A 26,125-nucleotide genomic window follows, 5' to 3' on the forward strand; every position below is an offset into this window, starting at 1 on the left:
TAAATTCTACGAATATGTCAAAGTTTGTGGGGTTTTAAAAAATAATTTATGTAGGTTAGAGCTATAAAATGTGAAATTTAGGATGTGATCAGACTTAGATTTGTATTGAATCCTTGTTATCTGATTTTGCTTTCTAAAACAGAGTCTAATATCATTCAACTCTGTTTCTTTTTCTACCACCACAAAGTCAGAGAAATAAAAGTATTATTGGACAGTGAGAACTCACCAATCTTTTCATCTAAACACATAATTTTCTCCTGGGTAAGTTGCAGCTCATATTTCTTCTTAGCAAGGTGTCTCTGAGTGTCTGAAAGATCCTTTTCTGTGTTTTCGTATAAAAGCCTGCAAGAATATTGACAAAACTTTCATTCTGACATTATTATAAACTTTTTAAAATTGCAACTTTCTCCTTTAACTTCTGCAGCATATTAAAATTATAAAAGGTTAAGGACAAAGATGTACATTTATGTAATTAATGTGGGGCTGTAAAGCAGAAAGGTAAGAAAATATCATTTTTAAAAGTATGGCTAACATATCATATAACTGTTGCTGTTTGTCCTTCATTTTCGAAGAGGACCATATCGGGGTGATGTCATTACCTGCACTAAATTGGATTTGAGTGAGGAAGGGCTGTGCAAGGTCACCAACCTCACTCTCCTCCAGAGTCATCTGGGTCCAGTGACAAGATATATATCAGGATAACTAGAGATGGCCCTGGATGTTTAAGGCAAATGGGGTTAAGTGACTCGCCCAGGGTCACACAGCTAGTAAGTGTCTGAGGTGAAATTTGAACTCAGGTCCCCAACTTCAGAGCCAGTGATCTATCCATCTATCATATAAAAACAAGGGTATGGATTGTCAGGATCTCAAGGTATTATGGAAAAGATACAGATAGAATCATTTGACCTTTCTAGGACTATTTCCTCATCTACAAAATAAAGGAATGTAATTGGGTGGTTTTTAAGGTACTATCCAAATCTAATGATCTATGATTTAATAATACTTTTCCTGATTGCAGTTAAGGTTGGCTTTTTTTGGGGGGGGTGGGGGGAGATGCCATATGCATTAATTATTCCTTAGTACTTAGGCACAGATGGCCAGAATTAAAATGCAAATATTACCCGAGACAGTTAACATTAGGCCATTAATATTTTATAGCTTAAATTCATTTACTATATCATCACAAAACCTTAAGAGTTAGATGGGACTTCAGAAGGCATTTAGTTCAATCTGTACCTGACCAGAAATCTTCTCTACATCATCCCCAACAAGTGACCACCCAGCCATAACTAAGATTTCTAATGACATGTAACCCACTGCCTTTTGAGGCAGTCCATTACATTAAAATAAAACAAAATTGTTTTTTACTGATGCCCTTAAAAAAAAATCTCAAAAATCTTATACACTTCCTTGTTGACCAAAACATTGTCTATATTACAAGATCCAATACTCCAAGACCCCATACTTCTTTTAATCTGAAAGAAGGATTTGTGTTTCAGCCTGTTTCTGAGAATCAAGATTGCCATTTGCAATTAATCTGAGTTAAATGCCTTTTGTCTTCACTTACATTTTTCAAGTCAGTGTATATCTTTCTCTTGCTCTTGCTTTCCTTACTCTACATCACTTTATATGTCATCCCATTTTCTTTGAATGCCTAATATTCAGTTTCTTATAGCACAATAATATTCTGTTATATGCATATACCACTTGTTCAGTCATTCCTCAATTGAAAGGGATCCTTTATGTTTCTAGTTTTTGCTTCCCCCCACAAGAATACTACATATTTTAGTATGTGTAATACCTTCCTTTCTGTTGCTGACTTTACTTGGAGATATAGTGGAATCACTGATTCACAGGACACAAACAGTTTAGTGATTTCTCTTATGCCAAACTGCTTGCAAAAAAATTTGAACCAATTCCTCATGTCCTTTATTCATAAGCCTATCTTTCTACAACCACTGCAACAATTGCTGGTTTTTTCCTGCTCATTTGCAAATGTGAGAGAAAACTTGAGAGGTGTTTTAATTTGTATTTCTCAGTGGGTTTTTTTTCCCATATTTTTGTCAATAATTTGCAATTACTCTTCTAAAAACTATTGATATCCTTTGACCACTTAGTAGGAAATGGCTCTTGGTGTTAGATATTTATGTCAATTTCTTTCTTTCTTTTTTTTTTAGGCAATTGGGGTTAAGTGACTTGCCCAGGGTCACACAGCTAGTAAGTATTAAGTGTCTGAGACCAGATTTGAACTCAGGTCCTCCTGAATCCAGGGCTGGTGCTCTATCCACTGTACTACCTAGTTGCCCCTTATGTCAATTTCTAATATATATTGAATATCAGATTTTTTATTAGAGATTTCATGCAAAGATTCTTTTCCCTCCAATCAACTTCTTTTCTCAGTCTTGATTTACTTATTTTATTTATACAAAACTATTTATTCTTAGGTAAATGAAATTGGCTATTTTATCTTTTGCATTCTGCTCCTTTACTTGCTTGCTTAATCAATTCTTCCCTTAATCTTAGATCTGAAAGTTATCTCCTTCCATTCAACAAGAAATACGGGGAAAAACTAGAGCACAGTTTGGGGAAAATTAGGTTAAGACTTGCATCTTATACCATATACCACAATAAGCTCCAAAAACATATATAACACATAAAAAAGTTCAAATTATTATTTTTTTAAAGTGTGCTGGGGGGCAGCTAGGTGGCACAGTGGATAAAGCACTGGTCCTGGATTCAGGACCACCTGAGTTCAAATCCGGCCTCAGACACTTGACACTAGCTGTGTGACCCTGGGCAAGTCACTTAAACCTCATTGCCCTGCAAAAAAATTAAATTAAATTAAATTTTTAAAAAAAGGGTGCTGGCTCCTCCTTCATTCCTACTTTTTTCTGTTATTTCCTTAAGGGTTTAGATCTTTTTTCCTCCAAATAAATTTTATTATAAAATTACTGTTGTAGTCTCATTAACATAACCCTAAATGAATTTAAATAGCATCAACATTTTAATTACACTGGTGCATTCAATCATGTACCATAAATGAGAATCCAGTTATTTAATTCTTACTTTATTTCTATAAAAAAACCCCAATTATTTTATGCTTGTGATATAAGTTCTGAGTATGTCCTAACAGATTAACACCCAAATATTTTAGTAATTTTAAATGACTTTTCATTCCCCAATTGAGAAATGGTCAAAAAAAAAAAGAGAGAGAGAGAGAGAGAGAGAGAGAGAGAGAGAGAGAGAGAGAGAAATGGTCAAAGTATATGAACAGGCAGTTTTCTGATGAAGAAATCAAAGCTATCTATTGCCATATGAAAAAATGCTCTAAATCACTATTGATTAGAGAAATGCAAATTAAAACAACTCTGAGGTACCACCTGACACCTATCAGATTGGCTAATATGGCTGTGAGGGCCAAAATTTGATATACGGAGTGTTATTTGGGTGACTCGCATTAATATTAGGGTCCCAGAAATAATGAGGGACCTTTTAGGTTCACCCTCCCCTCTGAAATGCCCTTTTTAGATATTTCTCCCAGGCCAATAAGAAAGGAGCCTTTAAGCTTTAATTCACAAAAGGATCAGATTTTATTACTTGGGAATTAATTAAACAACAAAGGTAAAACTGATAAGAATCAAAGATAAGGAAATAGGAAAAAAAGAAATACAGATAAATACTCTTAATTCTAAACTTAACCTATGAAATCCCCAGATCATTTCCAATTAAGTTAGTTCAAAGGAATTTAAGGTTTTCTGTAATTAACTCACCAAAACCTGGACAGTCTACAGTTGCTTGCACCACCAGGACAGCAATCACCAGAGAGACAGCACCTTCCGGAAGAAGCTAGCATTCGGGAAGAACCCTCTGCTTCCCTTCAGGGAGCATTCAATCTTTCCTCCCCCAAAAGGGGGAGGTCCTTCAAAAAACTGCCTATGGAGAGCTCTCCTCCTGACCTCAGTAGTGTATGTAACTTCAGGGTGGGCCAGGTGTCGCCCCTCCCAAATGAGTCAGCTAAAAACTGCAATAATCATTTTATCACATGACAAAAAAGGAAAATAATAAATGTTGGAGAAGCTGTGGAAAAATTGGAACACTAATGCATTGTTGATGGAGTTGTGAACTGATCCAACCATTCTGGAGAGCAATTTGGAACTATGCCCAAAGGGCTATAAAGCTGTGCATACCCTTTGACCCAGCAATACCACTACTACATCTATATCCTAAAGAGATCATAAAAAGGGGAAAGGATCCACATGTACAAAAATATTTATAGCTGCTCTTTTTGTGGTGGCAAGGAATTGGAAATTGAGGGGATGCCCATAAATTGGGGAATGGCTGAACAAGTTGTGGTATATGAATTTAATGGAATACTATTGTGCTGTAAGAAACGATGGGCAGGCAGATTTCAGAGAAACTTCAAAGGACTTACATGAACTGATGCTAAGTGAGATAAGCAGAACCAGGAGAACATTGTACACAATATGAACAACATTGTGTGTTGATCAACTGTGATAGACTTGACTCTCCTCAGCAATACAGTGGTCCAAGATAGTTCCAAAGGACTCAAGATGGAAAATGCTCTCCAAATCCAGAAAAAAAGAACTATGGAATCTAGATGCAGATTGAACCATACTATTTCTATTTTTTTTTCCTTTTTTGAGGTTTTTCTTTTTTGCTCTGATTCTTCTTTCACAGCATGACTAATACAGAAATATGTTTAATATGACTGTACATATATAACCTATATCAGACTGCTTGCTGTCTTGGGGAGGGGGAAGGGAAGGAGAAAAATTTGAAACTAGAAATCTTATAAAAACAAATGTTGAAAACTATCTCTACATGTAACTGGAAAATAATAAAATACTTTTATGAAAAAAATTTAAATATCTTTTTTCTCTTTTTCAACTTGGTTTTATTAGTAATATTTACATGACTATCCCTTATGTCATCCAGCTCCTGTCTTCTTTCAAGATTCAACTCCAATCTTTCTCCTGGGTAGGGTTTGTCTGCTCTTCTGCCCCCCACCTTAAAAGCTAGTGCGTTCCTTCTGAGATTATCTTCCATTTACATCATGTATATTTCCATATATGTATGTGTGCATGTCTGCATGTGTCTGCACACATCTATCTATACATGTGTATATCTATACATTTCCATATATACCTATATGTGTGTATACATATATCTACATCTACACACATCAATTATTAATTATTAATTTTTAATTATTATTTTTAATAATTAATAATTATTAATTAAATATTAATTTCAATCATTAGAATGTGAACTCCTTGAGGGCAAGGCTTGTGCTTTGCCTTTTTGTCTACCCAGCACTTAGCACTGTGCCTGGCACACACAGAGTAAACATTGAATAAATGGGTGACTAAAACACAGAAACGCTGATGATGTCTGTGGAATTAATTTGAATGCTGCTACTTTACTGACATGATTGTTTCAATTGTTTTCTAAAATCTACAGAATTTGCTAAATAAACCATCATATCATTTGCAAATAGAAATGATTTTGCCCCTCATTTTCCTATATGTATTTTCTCAATTTTTGCTTATTTTCTCACTGCTATAGCTAGTATTTTTAGCATCACAGTAACAATTAGTGGAGGTAAATAATTCTAGCTCTTGGTTTTAGAGAGGGAGTTTTGATCAGACGACGGAAAGGTCCCCTTATTCCTGTGCTTTTTAGTGGTTCTAGCATAAATACTTTCTCTTGCCAAGGAGAGGCAGTAACGCCGTGACCCAGGAGCTGGCCCTGCAGCCAAAAATGTTTGGGTACAAGTCCCACTTCTGCATTTCCCTGGCTGGGCAATCCTTGGAAAGATTCTTCGCCTCTCAGCACCCCAAGAAATTTCCTAATATAATAAACTGCAGAAAAGAGAATGACTTAAACTGATTGAAGGAGTTTTCCTACTTGGAAGTTCCTCATACAAACAAAATCAATAGACTGATGATGATGAAGCAAGCCATACAACTTCTGAGAGGTGATGGACAGAATGAAACAAATTTTGTGACATGGCCAAAGTGGAAAATTGTTTTGCTTAATTATGTATATTTATTGTATATTTGAGATGAGATGGGGAAGGAAATTAAAGCATTTTTTTGTTTGTTTGTTTGTTTTAGTGAGGCAGTTGGGGTTAAGTGACTTGCCCAGGGTCACACAGCTAGTAAGTGTCAAGTGTTTGAGGCCAGATTTGAACTCAGGTCCTCCTGACCCCAGGGCCGGTGTTCTATCCACTGCACCACCTAGCTGCCCCTAAAGCATTTTTTAATGCACTGAAGAGAAGGAAAGCCAGAAAGAATAGCAGACAAGCAGGACAGCTTTGAAAGTGACATGTTGAATTTATGATGTATTTAAAAAGAAAAGCAAATTACATATATAATACAGATTTGCAATTCATGTGCTTCTTTTGCTGTTCTACTATATATTGAAACACTCATTTTACTTGGTGTTAGATTTCAAAATTGAAAAAAATTCTTAAAAATCCCCATAGCTGGAAGGAGTTGGGGAGTGAGTGAACCTTAATATCATCAGAATTGGCTCAAAGAAGGACTAACATACATACTCAGGTAGGTATAGTAATATATTTTTGCCCTGAGGGGAGGAGGGGAAAAGGGGAGGGGGAAAGAGGGGAAGGAGGAAAGGGAAGATTGGGAGAGAGAGCAGTAAAAAGCAAAACACTTTCAAGGAACATGAAGATGTTCTGCATTACTGCACGAGTATGACATACTGAATTGCTTGATCTCATAGGGAGGGGTGAGGAGGGACGGAGGAAGAACAATTTAGAACAAAGAATTAGCTTAGGGACCCTGATCTCATTGGAGTGGGCTCATGGAGAGGATAGCTTTCATACCCAATTGGGAGGAGCAATCTATTTAACCCTGCAGGAAAATAGATGGGGAAGAAGATAAGAAAGGAAGGGTGAAAAAAGGGAGTGCAGCGTGAGGGAGAAGACAGTCATAAGTAAAACACTTCTGAGGAGGAATAGGTAAAAAGAAGATAGAGTAAATGTCATGGGAAGGGAGTGGGATGGAGGGAAATAGTTATGATGATTGATTATAATGACAAAACGTATGGTACCTACTTTGCTGGGCTTTTATGAAGAAAATTCTCTGTCAAGCTTAAGGTACCATATAGAGGTTATGATGAACAGGATACTATCAGAAAAACCTGGAAAGACCTACATGAACTGAAGCAGAGTGAAATGTACTGTATACAAAATAACAGCAATAGTGGGGGATGATCTGCTAGGAAGCATGTGGTTATTTTCAGCAAGGCAATGATCCAATATAACCCTGAAGGACTTATGAAGATTGCAGCCCATCTGCAGAGAAAGAACTGATAGTATCTGAAAACAGAGGGAAACACATTAAATTTTTTTTTCTTTTCCTCTTTGACAATTTCTTAATCTGAAGTTTTGGGCTTTTTTTTTTTTACTGTTTTCTCTCACAACTAGATAATATGGGAATTTTTCTATGACTTAAAAAAATTTTTTTTTTTTAAAAATTAAAAAAAAAATTTTTTTTTAATCCCCATAGCTTACATTTATTAATTCTTCCTTCTCAGTTCTTTATTTTGGTAATTTGGTTTTTGTTTCTTTTTAGGAAGATCAAATTAGCTAAATTTTTTTGCCTATTTTATTGGAATTTTTTCCTAAAAAGTCCTTGTATTTAAAAAAAATTTAAATAATCCTTCAGTTATTAATTGTAGATATTTGATTTTTAGGATTTCTACTCTTTTTCAAGTTTGAGAACTATTGGTTTATGGCATGTTGTTGCATCATTGTCACCCCTTTTTAAAATTTCAAAACTGTCTATGCATTGTTCTGCTACCCACTCATTATTTAGAATATCATTATTCAGTCTCCATTTAGATCTCAGTCTTTTGTGCTCATATATCCCTTACTGATTATAATTATTAATTTAAAAAAAAGTTCTTGTCTTTTCTCAGGTCTAATTCTTCTTAAACTATCTGATACATTTGATGCCACTGATCCCTCTCTCCTCAATTTTTATACTCAGCTCTGTGTTTTTAGGACATTATTCTTTACTGATTCACCCACTACCTATCTGATGGCTCCTTTGCTGGTTCAGATAATTGGTCTCTCTGTAATGTCTTTCCCTTTCCCTGCTCTTGCCTGTCTTATACACTGCTACCCAACCCCACCCCAAAACTTCCAGGGTTCTCACACCATACCTTCATCCATATCTTCTACCCATTTCCTCTGCCTATCTTATGTTCTTTTCCTAGGGCTGTGATAAATAAATGGTTTATTAATAATTTAATAACTGATGAGTAATAATATATAGCATAATTAATAACAGTGATTTTCCTTAAATATAGATATGACCATGTCTCTTCTCTACTCATCCAACTCCAGTAGCTTCCTATTGCCTCTTGGATAAAACATAAATATCTCTGTTTAGCTTTTAAAGCCCTATACAATCTGTTCCCAATATACCTACCTTTCAAGCCTCACTGGATGATCCTTCACTTCCTGTACAATATGATACAGCCAAACTGGCCTTCTCATTTGTCAAATACCACTGTTCATCTGCCATCTCCATGCCTTTGCCAGAAATGCCTAAAAGATGCAGCTCAAGCACTATCTTCGGCATGAAGCCCTTCCTGATAAACCCAACCACTGGAGCCCTTTCTTCCAAACTGCCTTGGGATTACTTCGTATAAAATTATATAGAGAGACTTTATGTTTATGCTGTCTATGTTTTTATATGTACTTGTTATCTCCCCCATTAGAATATACAGTGCAATACAGTGTGGGGTTAGGTGGAAAGAAAGTCAAAGGAAAAAGAGAAGCACAAAAAGGGAAATGTTCTGTAAACCATAAAACATCATATATAAAATGAGTTATTTTCCCTATTTCTAAAATAGTAATACTCTTAGAACTAATGAATTAAAGTAGTTGTTTTACTAAAAGTCATTTCTTTTTACCTCAATGAATTATTTTCTGCTTTTTGTCTGCCAAGTTCACTTTCTGTATCCATTGCCTTGCGTGCTAGTGCTTTCATCTCCTTTTCCACAGTAGTTATGGTTTCTTTCATCAAAGTCATATTTGCCATTTGTTCTAGACGTTCGTCATCAAGCTATACAAGTAAAACAACAAAGCTGGTAGTCATTGGAACCTGTCTTCCTTCTCCTTTCAAACAGGACACACGTCTCCTTTCCAAAATGCCGTTTTAGGCCTGGTCTATTTGATGAATAAACCCAACTGGGACTAAACACTTTTGTTGGTCCATTCTCTCAGTGAATTGTCTTTATGCCAAACAAGTGGAGGAACCAGCACATCCCTCATACCCACTGCACAGCTCAGCAATAAAGACCTTCCATGGTTTGAGCCAATCCACAACTTAACATAGCCACAACATGTTAATTTCATGAATTTTCTGTCCAGTGGCCCAAAACTTTCCCTGGAAAAATCCCTCACAAATAAAAGAAATATGCAATTTACATATCTTTCAAGGGGGGTTTTCCCTTTGGCTGTCATAAAAGACTATGATTAATAAAATACAAACATGATTAAGTAAACTTGTTTTAAGTTAAGCCAAATTCCTCCGTTAGTTTCTTTTATGCATTCTCAGCACATAAGTGCCCAGTATTCACATATAGAAAATCTAATAAATATGAATCTTCATTTTAATGTTTTGACAAATTTCCCAAATTATCTGCTAATTTATTCTAAAAGAAGACAGCTTTTTTCTTCTTCTATGGAAAAGTATTAACAATTTTTCTTAATAACAAAGATTGAAAAATTTAAGTTATTAAAATCAGTAGAAATACATTATTGGGGGCAGCTAAGTGGCACAGTGGATAGAGCACCGGCCCTGGATTCAGGAGGACCTGAGTTCAAATCTGGCCTCAGATACTTAACACTTAACTAGCTGTGTGACCCTAGGCAAGTCACTTAACCCCAATTGCCTCACCAAAAAACAAAACAAAACAAAACAATACAAGAAATACATTATTGAGGATTATGGATGAAGAGTAGAAATTTCACTAAATATTCTTTTTAGACACATATCCCTAGATCTACACTTTTCATCTTAACTCGGCAGAAACGCAAAGGATAGGTAATGCTTTTATCTTAAGAGGTCCTATATCCTTGATTAAAAAATTGCTACTTTTTTGAACATATAAAAATGAAACAAGGCATTATTTAACTTTAAAAATTAGTTATAGACGATATCTAATTTCTTTTACACTGTGAACTGTAGACTCCAACTCCTCTACTCTTTGTTCCAGGTGAGCCTTCTCATTAAATGCAGTCTCTTGGGAAATCTGTTTCAAATACAAAAACAAAGTACCTTAAGACTTGTTGCATTTGTGCTGCACTCATATTAGTGTAGATAAAATGTCTTTCTAACCTTTAACCTTTCCCTCAGACTATCTCGTTCTGTGGTCATTCTTCGTAAGTCAGTGAAGGCCACATCTCTTTCTGTTTCTACCCGTCGTAAGATTGCATGTGCTGTTGACGTTGATTTAGGAGACTTGCAATTTTTCATCATTTCTCGTCTTAGTCGGGCTATTTCTTCCTGTGCCTATAATTTTCAAACATACAAGTATAAATCTGTTTTAATGAGCTTACAGGAACATTAGAATTGCTACTCTGTAGGCTAACTATGTAAATAGAAGTCTTCTGCTAAAATGTGAGGCAATTAAATTGTATATTTTTAAAAAACTTGTTTACAGAAATTTTAATTACACAAATCAAGATTAAGGACAACACAAAATGTATAAAATATAAATTATAGGTAAAAACGTCACTGAAAGAGAATGTTTTTCAAGTAATGCTTTCATTATAATTACTTCTGTATACATTTGAATGTAATACAGGAAAGAATCTCATTTTTTAAAAAATACCATAGAAACTTCCGATTCAACATTAAAAGCTTATTTCATGTCCCTGGCTGACAGCTTATATCAATATAACCTTTGTGGAAAGAAATTCTAAATGACAGATGGCCTCACATATTTTTGTTCATTCCTTAGAACACTTCCTTAACACCACATCTCCACAAGACACCAAACTTGTTCATCTCAATCTCATAACTAGCAAATATCCTTGACTCTTACCTGCTTGCTTAAAAAAAAAATCAAGGCCCTTAGATATGAGTTATCTCATTCTTCTAACTCCATAACTAAATATTTCTTTCATTTTCCTAATATTCTCTATCTTTCCTTCTGGCTCAGAGGAAGAGGTATCCTTATCTCCATGGCAAAAATCTTCAGCTATATCCTTAACTCCATCCCCTCCAAATTCTTTTAGTACCCTTCCTTCTCAACAATTCTCAAACATCTTTATCTATCTTGACTAGCTCTTTCCCTCTACCCTCAAAGAAGTACAGGGTTTCTCTACCTTTAAAAAACATTCCCTTGAATCTATCATCCCTTCCGGCTACCGGTTTCTGTCACCTTTGGGTGTCAATGCCCTTAGTGTTGCAACATAACATGAATAGGTCAAGATTAGGAACAGTCTACCTCTATTAGCTCTACTTCTTGACTACCCCCTCCCTTAACTCCTCTTCCAGTTTGGCTCTTGATCAAAGCTTTCTCACTACAATAATATTATTGATTAAGAATAAGTAGTGATAATTATAAGTGATTAATAATACCACTAATCATGAACGGTCTCTTCTCAGAACTCATTCTAATTAACTCTATTTCATATTTTCTGTTGGACAATTTTTTTATTGGGTTTCCATGATATTACAACAACTTGGTTTTCCTCTTTCTCTAAGTACTCCCAAAGTTCCTCACTGGTTTTCTTTTTCCTTTTTGACCCCTGAAAGATTTCCCAACGTTTTGACCAGGACTGTCTGCTCTACTTTCTATGCCTCTGAATTCTCATGTAATTCATATGACTTCAATTACTGCCTCCATGCAATGACTCCCAAATATGCATATCTTCCACAACTGTCTGAGGCACATTTCCACTTGGAATTCCAGCCATTAACTCAAATTTGACATATTTAAAATCAATGTCATCTTTTCTCTCAAACCATTTCTTCGAAATGACTTCCCTGTTTCTGTTAATGTTAATACAATTCTCCCAGTCTCCTACTTAATATTAACACAATTCACTCAGGCTCAAAAATATCTGAGTGATCTTTCATTCTTCCTTCAACTAAATATTCAGTTACAAAGTCCTTTCAACTTTTCCTTAACAATGTTTCTTGGGGCAGCTAGGTGGCGCAGTGGATAGAGCACCAGCCCTGGATTCAGGAGGACCTGAGTACAAATCCGGCCTCAGACACTTAACACTTACTAGCTGTGTGACCCTGGGCAAGTCACTTAACCCCCATTGCCTCACTAAAAAACAAACCCCCCCAAAACAAAAACAAAAAAAAAAACAATGTTTCTTGCCCTATCTTTTCATTCCTACTGTCAGTACACCAGTTCAAGTCTTTATTACCTCAAGTTCAAGCTACTGTCTAGTCTAACTGGTTTTCCTGTCTCTAACCCGAAGGCTCTAAATCTTTTGTATTATGGATACCTTTGTCAGTCTGGTGAAACCTATGAACCCCTTCTCACAGTAAATGTTTTTAAATGCATAAAATACATAGGATTAAATGGAAGCCAATTATATTGAAATAAAACTATAATTTTTCCCCATCTAAGTTCAATAAATCCCTGAAATATATCCACAGATGCCTTCAGGGTCCCTGCTCAAGCCTCTTCTTCTTCTACTACTGAATACAAAGCTAGCAAATTAATATTCCTATAAAATTACATTGCTCATGCTGCTTCAGTGTCCAAATACCTTAAACAGCTCCCTATCATCTAAAGAATAAAGTCCAAACTCGTGATATAGCATTCAAAGGCCTTCCAAAATCTGTGCCTCCCTTTAGTCATGTGGACTATAATAAGAACCACAGGACTGAATGTGGGGGAGCTACTGACTCATTAATGATGAAAGGTACTGTCCATCTTCAGAGAAAGAATTGGTGGAGCCTGAATGCAGACTGAAGATACTTTTTATTTTTCTTGATTTTTTTCTTTGTTTCTTTCACAGCATGACTTACATGGAAATGTGTTTTGTATGACTACACATGTATATCCTATGTAAAACTGCTTGCCTTTTCAATGAGGGGGGAAGATCTGGAACTCAAATTTGAAAAAAAGGATGTCAGGTTTTTTTGAGCGTTTTTACAGTTGTTACTACTTTGGTTGGCATTACTTTCTTCTCTGAGGTTAATTTTTGGGGCATCTCTGGATCTACAGTAACTTTTTATACCAGTCAAGGCCTTCTTCAGTTTATTCATCTCTCCTGCATTAGTTCCTTAAATGGGGCTTTGTGTCAAAGGCAGGCTCTGCCATCTGCTGCATTTTTTTTGGTGAGGTAGAGTTCCTCTAAGTCTCACCATTGGTTATCTGGGTTCCTGCACTGATCTCTACTAAATACAGGGATTAGACTCCCTTTTCCCCTTACTATTTCCCCCTCCCCTGAGTCTTTGAGTTTTGGAGCACTGGGGATCTTGGAGTCCTGAGGTGTCTCCTATCGAGCACTATCATGCCTGCCCTGCTCCTTTCTACTCCTGGTGGTTTCCAAGGTGCCTACCCTGAGACCTTCTGGCCATCTTGGAGGTTTTTCAGGGGAGTCTTCTGCTCTTGCTGCATCTGAAGACAGAGGCCTCCTGATTACATAAGCCTCTGGTTGGTCTCTAGTCACATTGCTAGTTTGTGTGCCTGTGAGCCTGGCTTGGCTGGCAGCCTCTTTTCTTATTTCCAGTGAATTGGCTGACTTTTTGTGTGGTTTGTAGTAGAAGCAGCAATTTACTGTAATTTCCTATTAGATTTCTTGATCATTATCCAATTGGGGGGGGGGGCAATACTTAGACTTTTGCTGGATGAAGTATGGGAGAGCTAATATACCTGCCTCCAACTGGGCAGCCATCTTGGACAGGTGTATTGACACCACTTCTCATAAATCATCATCCTGGTTACCACCATTTCTAGCTTATCAAAGTACTTCCTAAAATGTGGAGCTCAAGTTTTTTGTGGCACAATGAGGGTTAAGTGACTTGCCCAGGGTCACACAGCTAGTAAGTGTCAAGTATCTGAGGCTGGATTTGAATTCAGGTCCTCCCGAATCCAGGGTCGGTGCTTTATCCACTGTGCCACCTACCTGCCCCAAGCTCAAGTTTTAAAATATCATATCAGGGGCAGCTAGATGGCGCAGTGGATAGAGCACCGGCCCTGGAGTCAGGAGTACTTGAGTTCAAATCCGGCCTCAGACACTTAACACTTACTAGCTGTGTGACCCTGGGCAAGTCACTTAACCCCAATTGCCTCACTAAAAAAAAAAAAAAAAAAATATCATATCAGAAGTAGTCTGACCAGTCCACTGAGTTCTATACTTCCCTATTCCTAGATGCTATATTTCTCTCAATGTTGGATAAGACTGAATTAATTTTCTTAGCAACACACTTCTGTCTCATATCGAGTTTATAGTCCACTAAAACTTGCAGATCTTTTTTAGAGAAACTGCTTTCTAGTCATGCCTTTCTTGCCTTATACTTAGGTTTGAAAAATTAACTTCACAAGTATAAGACTTTAATATTTACCCTTACAAAATTTCATTTTATTCTGTTTGGTCCAATGTTCTAGCTTTTCAATATCTTTTTGAATTCTGACTCTATCATTGAGTGTGTTAATTGCACATCTGAAAATTTGATAAGCAGGACATCTATAAGTATGCAAGTCATTGATAGAAATAACACTGGGGTTAGGATTCCCTTGCAAACCTCTTTTTAAACTAACATCAAGCCATTAATGACTAGTCTTTAGATCTGGTCATTCAATAAATTTCAAATTGCCTAATTGTATTATAGTTTATATTGTAAAGAATTAGTTGTTATTTGAGGTTTTTATGCCTTGGCACGCACTGGCCTGGGGCTCTACAAACTGCATGGTGCTCCACCCACTAGTTGTAGCCATTGCCATGGTGCTGACACCTCATGTCATCAACACTCACCGACGCCTACATGGGCCTGGCAAAATTATAATGATTGGAAGCCTAGTGAGGGCAGTCATATGACTGTCAGAGCGACCATCCAATTGGCTGGGGGCTGGGGGGTTTCTAGGATTGGGGGAGGAGAATTCGCCATTCTAGCTGGATGCTGGAAGGTGACAGGAGCTCTGCTGTGTATTCTCAGCTGATTCCTGGGCAGTGGTATTTCTTCAGGTTGTATAATTTCCCTTTCCCCATTTTATTTCCTTTCCCTTGATCCTACTGATCCTGCTTGTGTGTTTTTTTTTTAAGTTCATTCTTGTTAAAATAAATCCTATTCTGTTTTGAGGGAGGTTGCTGGTCTCCTTCCTTGCCCCAATATTGAGGCGAGCCGCTTAGCTAACACTGCCCAATTAAAAATTGGTCCCCACAGTTTTTGGCAAGCCAGCCAAGAATGGATTAACCTAGTGAATTACTTTACAATGTCTTTCCATTTTTTTCACACAAGATTAGCACAAGAGATTGTAAAATGTTTTGCTAAAAAAAAAAATCTAAGTAAACTGTATCTATAGTACTCCTCTTTTAGATTAATCTAGTAATCTTTCAAAAAAAAGAAGCAAAGTTAGACCAGTATGTCTTGTTCCTGACAAAGCAATTCTAGCTTTTTGTGATCACTGCTTCCTATTCTAGATGGTTCCTAAGCATCTCTTTAGTAATCCATTCTAGAATTTCCCTATGAATTTAAATACAGCTCACAGACCTATAATTTGCAGGCTCCATTCTCTTTCCCTTTTTGGAAAAGTGGCACAACTGCCTTTCTCATTTCTGGCAGCATCTCCATATCTCTGAAATGGTCTTTCAAAGATCATTCACAGTAGCTTAACAATCACATCTTCCCAGTCTTTGCATATCCAATAGTGTAGTTTACCTATACTATGGTTGTGTGTACTCATCAAAGGCCACTAGGTACTCTCTTATTCCTTCCCTAATTATCTTGGGTGTCAATTCATTGTGATCCATAGTGGGAGGCAAGACAGGTTCCAGCCATCTGTGCCATGCTGGGATAATGCTTGTACAGCTGGGGTCTTCTACAGATAAGAAGACCCTCCTATCATCATAGTTAAGCAGTTCCCAAGGAAAAAAAAACATGCCTTTGCCATTGCCCTGCTCCTTCCCATGGGGAGTGGTTTTGGTGTCCTACACCTTTGATACACTGTTCCCCCTCTCATGTTATGCCCCTTTCTGATAGCCCCTCTTCCCTTTATCCTACTATTAAAAAAAAGTGTAAACTTCTGTAAAAGCTTCAAGCCCGTTGGGTTCCTATGCATGTTCATTTCTCTTGTAATAAACCTGGTTTTCACATACGTCTCAAGACATTGTGATTGCCTGATAACACTGTCCAAGTAGTCTCTAGAGTACTTTGATAATTATAATTTCTCTACTTTCACTAATTTTCATCCAAATGCTCCCTACCATGTTTTCTCTCTCCGGTTCCTAGACTTCCTCACATAAATAAATTGTCTTAATATATAATGCTATCCCATAACCCACCTTATACAGTTTTCTCATGGCTTTCATCCTACTAAGTCTCAATATCATCTGTTAGGTGAAATATTCCTCTTTATGTTAGGATCTGAAGCATTGAACTTGCTTGTTAACCATATGTGCACACAGTTCTCTAAAACTTTCTTGGACTATGTTTCTTGTGAAATTGTGTGTGCCTCAAAGCTCTCTTCTTCCTACATTATAGCTACTCTCTAGAGTATCAATAAGCTATCTTGGTAGACATATGTATGGTTTTCTTCTACCCTTTTCTTTTTATTTTAAGCCCTTTTAGTCAGATTTTTAAAAGTACAGGCAAATATACCTTATGAGCCCTTGCTCAACCAATCACCAAGTATTTATTAAGCACCTAATATATGCCAGCATTGTGCTATGTGCTGCAGATACAAGTACAAAAAAATGGAATGATCCCTGCTTGTACTGAGCTTACAGTATAACAGGGAAACAAGTACATATAAAAATACATGCAGCATAAATATATATATATATATACATACATAAAGTAGTTAAATACTTCTGAGAGGGAAGACACTAGCACAGTTGGGAGGGTCAGGAAAGGCTTCATACAGAAAGGACTGAGCTGTGTCTTAAAGGAATAAGCCTACTTAACAATGATATGGGAGTTTACAAAGTAATTATTTGTCCTTAAAGAGGTTTCAGAATTTTGCTATTTCATGCAATCTGATATTTCTACCTTTTGCTGATCCAGGCCCATAATTTCAAAGCACCCACTATCCTTTGCTAAAATGATACGCTCATGTGTATAAAAAACACCCCCTATGCAAATAACATTATAAAAGATTTTATTAAGAAATCTTATAGAACATTTGTAATCATTAGTTTAATGGCATTAGAAAGCACATGTTTAAAATTTAGTAAGAAACAGATACACCTTTTACAGCAGGATAAATGACTCCTCAGGTTTTTTACTCACCTATAAATAAAATTACCTGTTCATAAAGAAGAAAGGTCTTGTCTCTTTCAGATGTGAGAACTTTGACATTACCCTGAATTTCAGCCAAGTGACGCTCATATTTTTCCAACATACACCTAAGTTCCTCACGATCTCTTGTCTTCATAAGCTCTGTATCACAATTTGTTCCCTAAAAGCATTACAAATATTTTATGAATCTTGACACTTAGGGTTTTAAAACAATTGTACCTCTCTTTACTCTTACTTCAAATATTAATAGTATTCTCTCTAATGGAAAAACTACAATGCGACTATACTGCCTTTGCTGACAATCCTTCCTTAGCTTTCCTCTTTCACAATTAAGCTTTTTAAACAAGTTTTAAAGTTGACAAAGTACTTTCCTCCCAACAGTTTTCTCAAGTAGGCAATCCAATTATCATTATTATCCTCATTTCATAGTTTCATAAATGAAACAGGCTCTAAGAGCTGGAGTGACTTACCCAGGAAAAAACACAGCTGAGTCTGAGGAAGGATTTGAATACAGGACACTTGGAATTACAAATCCAGGACTCCTTCCATTAATAAAGATGAGAGTATGTAACCTCAATCTAAATATACACACTGAAATTAATGTAGCTACCCCTAAAAAATGCAATCATTTAAAAAAATTATTCTCCCAAATTGTTCCCATTTATCTTACTGATTTTTGCCCAATCATTTTGCTTACTTTCACAAAGCATGATACATCTGTAATTCTGTATTTATTCCACAGTCAAGAGTATCTCTATGCATAGTCCACGAGGAACTTATTGCTAGATCAAAACGAAAGGCCAAAAAAGATATTTTGTTTGCACTATAAGTTAATATATCACAAGATACCATACCTACCCTGGGAGGTGGAGAAGTGCGTCGAGGACTTTTAGATCTATTTCGAATCATCTTTCCCAAATTTTCAGTTTTACTCTTATGATGATTTGTCTGCTCCTAAAGTCTTGACAAAGGAATCAAGTCTAGAAAAAGATTTAATTTAACAATTTTTCAGTCTAAAATTATCTTGCCAAGGAGGGAAAAATTAGGTAGTCTATTGCAAGTCAAATGAAACCAGTATTTTTAAAACAGGATGAAAATTGACAATTACTCGATCATTAAAATCAAATTTGATTATAGATTAAAGTCTATAATTACATAATTTCTAATTCATGTCTTTTTTTTTTTTTGCGGGGCAATGGGGGTTAAGTGACTTGCCCAGGGTCACACAGCTAGTAAGTGTCAAGTGTCTGAGGCCGGATTTGAACTCAGGTCCTCCTGAATCCAGGGCTGGTGCTTCATCCACTGTGCCACCTAGCTGCCCCCTTAATTCATGTCTTTTTAAAAATGAATTTTTAGGGGCAGCTAGGTGGTGCAGTGGATAGAGCGCCAGCCCTGGAGTCAGGAGTACCTGAGTTCAAATCTGGCCTCAGACACATAACGCTTACTAGCTGTGTGACCCTGGGCAAGTCACTTAACCCCAATTGCCTCCCTTTAAAAAAAAAAAAAAACGAAAAAAAAAATGAATTTTTATTGATGCCTTTTGTTTTTACATCATCATAGTTCTCCCAAGACCCAAGAGGCATCCTAAATCTCATTCATTTCTGATTTACTGTCAAGGCTTCCTCCTCCTCCTATTAATAAAGATTCCATATATAGTCTACCTTTTCTTTTAATTTATTGCTTTTTCTCAGTGAACTCAATTAATTTTGAAGGAAAGAAGGGTAATTTTGAAAGAAAGAAGGTTTAAACTGACTAGAAATGTCTTCTTAATTTCAATAGGTTCAGAACTAGTCACATAAATGGGCATTACGTACTTTAATAGCTCTGTATGTTGCTAGTCTATCACTTAATATGGCTAAATGTTTATATCCTGGCATAGTTCTCAATGTTAGAATATCATTCCTATGAATTCCCTTCCTTTTAAATTCATCTGAAGATAATATTTTTATAAATCCTTTTTTACTAACATTTTTGTGGATATGAATAATAGGAAAACAAGGCATTTTAGATAAACTGAGTGTTTTATGCTCATAAAGTTTAGTATAACTCCAAAGCCTAAAAAAAGGATTTAAATGAGATAATTATTAATACATCTTTCTGTGGATAAGAAGAATTCAAGGCTTAAAAAAACCAACCCACTTAACATTAAGGGGTTTATGAAAGGACAAATACAAATTTTGAGAATACTGTCATTAATAATAATGATTCAAACCCAAATAGTATGATAAGGCTTCATAAACTGATCGACTGATAGATTCTTCTTGATCTTTTAGGATGAGGACAAGAAAGGGGGGAATCAAGCAATCAAATCCCAGTTTTGCGTACTAGGGTATTCTTGTACTGGAGATCAGATGGTGGTTAAAAGAGGCAGCTTTCTACTGATCTTAAGTTTTACCTGGTATAAGGATCCAACCATTGAAATAAAAGGTCAAATGGACTGTATGCTAAATACTTTTTCCTCTTTATTCCTAACAATTCCACAAAAAAGTAACTTCTTAAAATAATGAGAATATATTCAAGGATTTAAAACTATATTAAAATACATACTTACAGATCTTCTAGTATCTTCTAGTACTATAATATTATTTTGCTGATATCTAAGTTCAGTCTGGAAAACAAACCAAAAAACAGCATGTGTAAGCATATAATAACTAAAATGTATGTTCCTGATTTTCAAAGTAACTTTTATGCTTATTAAATTGGAGAAACAGCACTGGACAAAGAGAATCCATTTTTTTTTTAAGTATTTTATTTTAGTACACACTCTTCTTTCATATTCTTTCTTTCTTTCTTTCTTTTTTTTTTTTTGGTGAGGCAATTGGGGTTAAGTGACTTGCCCAGGGTCACACAGCTAGTAAGTGTCTGAGGCCGGATTTGAACTCAGGTGCTCCTGAATCCAGGGCCGGTGCTTATCCACTGCGCCATCTAGCTGCCCCGAGAATCCATTTTTAAAAAATACAAAAAAACACCATGGAATTCAGAAGCATTTAAATTTGGGAAAAACCAAGTTTTTCTGGTTATTTTGGCTTCACTTACAGATATTTCTGTGATATAATAATAGAAGACTAATGACATTTTCACAAGCAAATCATATTAATTTTGTCTCTAAAGAGAAGAAAACAGCACTAATAAAAAGAGGAAGACTTACTTGATTACAACAGATGAAAATAATTCCTCACTCTCAACAATCACTGCATTGTGTTTTTGCCATGTATAAAATATATGATGAATTTCATTATAGATATTCATAGGCATAGGTTATTTCTCCTACTAAAATGTAAACTCTTGGATAGCAGAGTATTTCTTATATATCTTTATATCTCCTATATGAACTTCCAAAAATAGGGATTTAATTTTTAAAAATTTGTTCAGAATAAAATTATTCCAGTATTTTTGAACTTGTAAAATTCCCCTTCTTTCAAAATAAAATATCCAATTAGCTTGTCTACTTTAAAACTGGCTCTCTTTAGATGCTCTCCTTGAGGCCAAAAGGTCCTCTAAAATATGGCTTCAAATTACCTTTCCAACCTTATCTTACATTATTCCCTTTAATACACTCTACATTCTCACCAAACTGGACAATAAGCTGTTCCCTGAAATTGACATTCCATCCCCTGCTTCCGCATGTTTACATAAATCATCTCAAGCATGCACCATTTCAATCTGAGGATCCTTATTTCTTTTCAAGTATTATCTCCTCAAAAATCTTCTCAGATTCCCCAAGTTAAGGTTCTCTCTCCTTTTCCAAATTACCTTTCATTCACCATGTATATGTGTATATATTTGTATTCCCCTAAATATAATGCACCTGAGGATAGGAATGGTTTCATTTTTATTTTGGATCTCCAGCATCTAGCACTGTCCCTTGCATACAGTAGGAACTTAATGTTTGTTGTATTCAATTAATCTACTCTTCAGTCTAGTGATCTCCACTAGGAAAATCTTAAAGGATATATGTAGGTTCATAAATGACAAGGGCAATAAGTTCTAGAGATGTAATTTAGGTTAAAATTTGGACAAAATGACTCTTCTAAAGGTATACAACAGAAATGACAGTGGACCAAAGAATCAGTATCTAGTATAGCTCCTTAAACAAAGAGAATTACTTTTAAATTATTTTTAAAGACTTGTGATTGCACTTGTATGTGTACGCCCTCCAGCAATATAGAGATCAGATAACAACCCTACCATGCCTTAGTCTTCTTGAGTTGTAGCAGCTAAATAAGTTTTTCACATGAACTTTATAAACTTTGTTAATGAACCTTTCTGAGTAAGTAGGCTGGTGTTGAGATGACAGATGAAGTCTATCATTAGGCCCAATTCATACCCTTTCACCTTGGTAGTTAACTGAGAGTTTCTGCCCTATTCCATTACCTCTAGGAAACTAGTGTCACTTCCATGCTATGATGAAGTATCAGAGCACAACTTTAGCAGCTAAAATGCTTACTACTTAAATACTTAAAACTTAAAAACACAATAAAATTATTTGCTAATAGATGTGATTGCCCAGAAAAGTAAGGGGAATGACAACATCCATAACAATAAAAACACTGAAGAGAAGCAAAATAGTTCAAAATCAATATGTGAAACTTAAAACTTATCAAAAAATATCCCTGATATAATAAAGAACATGGAGCAATTTATACCAAGGCTAAAATAAATAAAATAGCATTCTGTTTCTTCTTATTTCAAATAACTAAAATTTAAAAGATTCAAAAATGGAGAATGGGGAAAAAATTCAGAAGCACCTCAAAGTGCAGGTAAAACATATAGATGAATTCAAAGGGTTAAAGAAGAAATAAAGCAAAGGAGTAAAAAGATTTTTTTCCTTTAAAAATGGTCTAAGGGCAGCTAGGTGGCACAGTGGATAAAGCACTGGCCCTGGATTCAGAAGGATCTGAGTTCAAATCTGGCTTTAGATACTTAACACTTACTAACTATGTGACCTTGGGCAAGTCACTTAACCCTCATTGCCCTGCAAAAAAAAAAAAGGTCTAATGAAGAAAAAAAACTATCCCTTTTCAATAAATCTTACACTATGACATTTTTGCCTAAAAGTGAAATAGTATCTTGAGGTCAAATATTCTCTCCATTCACCCTTAAATACAAATCTCAAACAGCTTTAAGTCCTGTTCACTTTCCTTTAGCTCAAGACATCCTCTTTCATTTGAGAAATTCTTTTGCTGAAACCCCTATCCACAAGATTTCAAGAATTCACACCTGTGGTCTGCCTGTTCACAATAAGGTTAAAATATACAAAGACTCCATAATATATACCAAGTTCTTTGAATCTTGACATAGCCCAACTCAGTACATTGTTCCTCAAGTCCCGTAGGGAGTCTAACATTTCTTTCTGGGGCACAGTGTTTCTCAGGACAATCAATGCTTTCCCTACGGCCACTATCCAAAAATAAAAGTCTTTTTCTCACTGGGTACTATAATTATTTGGGTTATACTCTTGATCTTATCATTATGCCTACTATTTACTGTAGACAAGTACTGTCAAAATCAAATAGAAAAGGGGGCCACTACACTGTACATAAATCCCTGACGTATTACATGTCTGGTACCCTAAAATGCACTCCTGCTTTCAAAACCTGTTGCAGGGTAGTATTTCTTCTAAAATATTCCACCATTCTAACACTTTTGCATCATGTCCCATCAAATATTTGACAACTTTCTTCTGAATGGGACACCTTTCCTTGGAATACTGCCTACTAAAGTATTTTTCTTACAAATGATGCTATATCACATTTCAGTTGCAGCTTTTTATAAAAAATAAAAAATTATGGAGTTTATACTATAAAATCATATTTAATTATGACTCCATAATTTCATCTGTGATGAATTGAGCCCAAGGCCTTTATTACCAATTTACCACTTTCAACTGGAAAGTCTCATAGGTATCTCGAACTTAAGATATCCACAACAGGGATCTTTATCTTTTCCTCAAAATCTAGCCTTCTGAACTTCCCTGTTTCTGTCAAGTGTACCATCATCTTCCTGGTCGACCAGATTTATACCCCGAGTGTCATCTTTGACTGCCTACTCTCATTCATCCCATATACTAAATAGTCTCTGCCTCCACAACACCTTTCAAATAGCTCCTTTTATCGCCATTCACATAGCTTTCATCACCTCTCATCCAGAATACTACAGCCTTGTAATTGGTCTCCCTATCTTAAGTCTCTCCTTACTCCAATCAATTCCCCATAGTAACTAAAGTTATTTTCTTAAGTTTTAAGTCTGATCATGTCACCCAACCCTACCTCAATTGTTCCTTCTTCCTTCTGGAATCAAATATGAACTTGTCTATTTGTCATTTATAGGTCTTCAGACCTCATCCTATCTTTCCAAGTTTACTAAACATTATTACCCTTCACGCAAACATGCACATACACCCCCCCCCCCCACACACACACACACACACTACAATCCTGCTAAACTGCCTTTCTTGCTGTTCTTCACAAGGTATTGTATCTCCTGTTTCTGGGCTTTTGCACTGGCAGCCCCTCTTTCCTAAATGTGTCTCTTCACATCCATCTCTTAAAACCCCTGGTTTCCTTCAAAACTCGGCTCAAATGACATCTGCATGACACCTCTCATATTTTGCACAGCTTCTAAGTGCCTTCCCTCCAAGGGACCTTGTGTATTGGCAGATGTACACATATGTACGCTATCTCCCCCATTAGAATGTACTCTTTATTTCCAGTTTTTGTACCCATCCCCTAGCACAGGACCTAGTGCAAAATTAGGTGCTTAATAGAAACTTCTTGATTAAGAGAGGCTGGATTGAAATGTAAAACGTTTATACCATCTATGAAAACGAACAGCTTCAAAAAAAATAACCTTGTAGGAAGAATGTTTAAACTATTAAACCACTTTAGGTACCCATAACACTTTAGAAAAGGTCTCATATGAATAACTTATATGCTAATTACAAATAATTTTTATCTTTTCATTAAAGCAGTTCCCTTAGAAATCTAATTCTTCTAGCCTAGTCTGAATTACTATTTGTATTTTAAAGTATTACTATTATTTTCTTTAGATATCCTAAAATTAAGACTTTTCAATCATTCAGACTGGTTTATACTTCCCTTAATCTAAATCAGTGGTGTTTTATTGAAATCCATCCATTGGCCAATATATAATGACAAATGGCCACCCAAAAAAACTATGTTTATGTTGACTTTGGCCTCAGGCCATTTATTGATTTCACTGCTTTGTTAAAATGTTGTACAGCATGAGATTCTCTAAAAAATAATATCTCTACTAATAACCTCAGGCAATTTTTTTCTTTCACAGATATATTCAACTAATAGAGATTCATGACAGCAAGGGAAGACCCAAATTTATAATTTATCCCTTGTTTGATATTTTTAAATGATTGTTCTTTTTATTATAGGCTATTAGTGATTATTAATAAATGAAAATGATTTTGTCTTAAAAATACATTTGCATTTTCAGCAAATACATTTCATACATACCATGATCAAGGAATAAAAATATAATTTAAAACAACATTTAGCCTTTGAAATTATAGTTTAAACATGATGCCAATTTGAAGTTTTAAAAATGATAATGATGGCCTTTGTCAATAGGCAATCGCAACTTCATGAAACTTATGTGAAAACTAGTTTTAGTACAAGAGAAATGAACATACTTGTGGAAGCCAAAGAGTTCACAATCCATACAGAAGTTGGCATATTGATGATGGCAGGACAAAGGAAGGAGATACCAGAATCTCTACCTAAAGGAGCACGCCATGAAAGTCATGGTGAAGGTGGGAAAAGGACAAAACCCCACCAAAAGGGGAGGAACCAAGGGGACAGCAAAAGCCACATTCTTTTTCCTTGGGAACTGCCACACCATAAAGATATGATGGTCTAGGGAGCAGCTAGGTGGCATAGTGGATAAAGCACTGGCCCAGGATTCAGGAGGACCTGAGTTCAAAGCCAGCCTCAAACACTTGATACTTAGTTGCTGTGTGACCCTGGGCAAGTCACTTTTAACCCTTATTGTCCGCCCCCCCCCCAAAAAAAGATATGATGGCCTCCTTATTTACAAGGGTCCCAGCTGTACAAGCCTAGTGCAGACTGACTGTCTGGCGCCTGTCTTGCTTCCCAATGACACACAAGGAGTCCAGGTGGAGAAATTATATCAGCTGGCGAGGGCCTTCGTCCTTGACACATTCAGAGTTTCCTACATGCTCTGGGTCCAGTGTTTCTGGAAAATATGGTAACTCAGAAAGACAAGTTCAGGGGAGCCTTTAACAGTCCTCGACACCTTCTTGTCCGAGAATCTCCATTCTCCAATGTACCTTCCACCAAGCTACTATCCGCATATCCCTAAAACACAGCCCTGATCATGTCACCTCACCTACTCAAAATTCTGTGGTTCTCCATTGCCTCTAAAATCCAATGCAAACTGCCTGGCATTTAAAATCCTTCACAATCTGTCTCCGCCGTACTTTTTTTGATGATTATACACTACTCCCCATCATCCCCATCACTCTTTAGTTCAGCCAAATTGGTTGCTTTGCTATTCCAAACCCTCTCTAACTCCTGTCCATCTGTCTTTGCATCCAGCCCATCCCCCATTCCTGAAATGCACCTTTGCCCTTCACCTACACTTCT

The 26,125-nt window shown here is 36.1% G+C and overlaps 1 protein-coding gene across 1 annotated transcript in view; it reads right to left on the reverse strand.

Moving 5' to 3' along the window:
* Nucleotides 1-26,125, reverse strand: part of TSGA10 (testis specific 10) — a 90,886-nt gene that overhangs the window by 37,771 nt on the left and 26,990 nt on the right. The window contains exons 4-10 of the mRNA XM_043998609.1: nt 20,041-20,097; nt 18,348-18,469; nt 17,497-17,649; nt 10,398-10,571; nt 10,234-10,311; nt 8,968-9,119; nt 227-342 (exon numbers count right to left, since the gene is read on the reverse strand). Of these exons, the coding sequence (XP_043854544.1) occupies nt 227-342; nt 8,968-9,119; nt 10,234-10,311; nt 10,398-10,571; nt 17,497-17,649; nt 18,348-18,398 (724 nt within the window). The 5' untranslated portion in view covers nt 18,399-18,469; nt 20,041-20,097. The remainder of the gene's footprint in view (nt 1-226; nt 343-8,967; nt 9,120-10,233; nt 10,312-10,397; nt 10,572-17,496; nt 17,650-18,347; nt 18,470-20,040; nt 20,098-26,125) is intronic.

Source organism: Dromiciops gliroides, chromosome 3 (assembly GCF_019393635.1).
Source record: "Dromiciops gliroides isolate mDroGli1 chromosome 3, mDroGli1.pri, whole genome shotgun sequence".
NCBI lineage: Eukaryota > Metazoa > Chordata > Mammalia > Microbiotheria > Microbiotheriidae > Dromiciops > Dromiciops gliroides.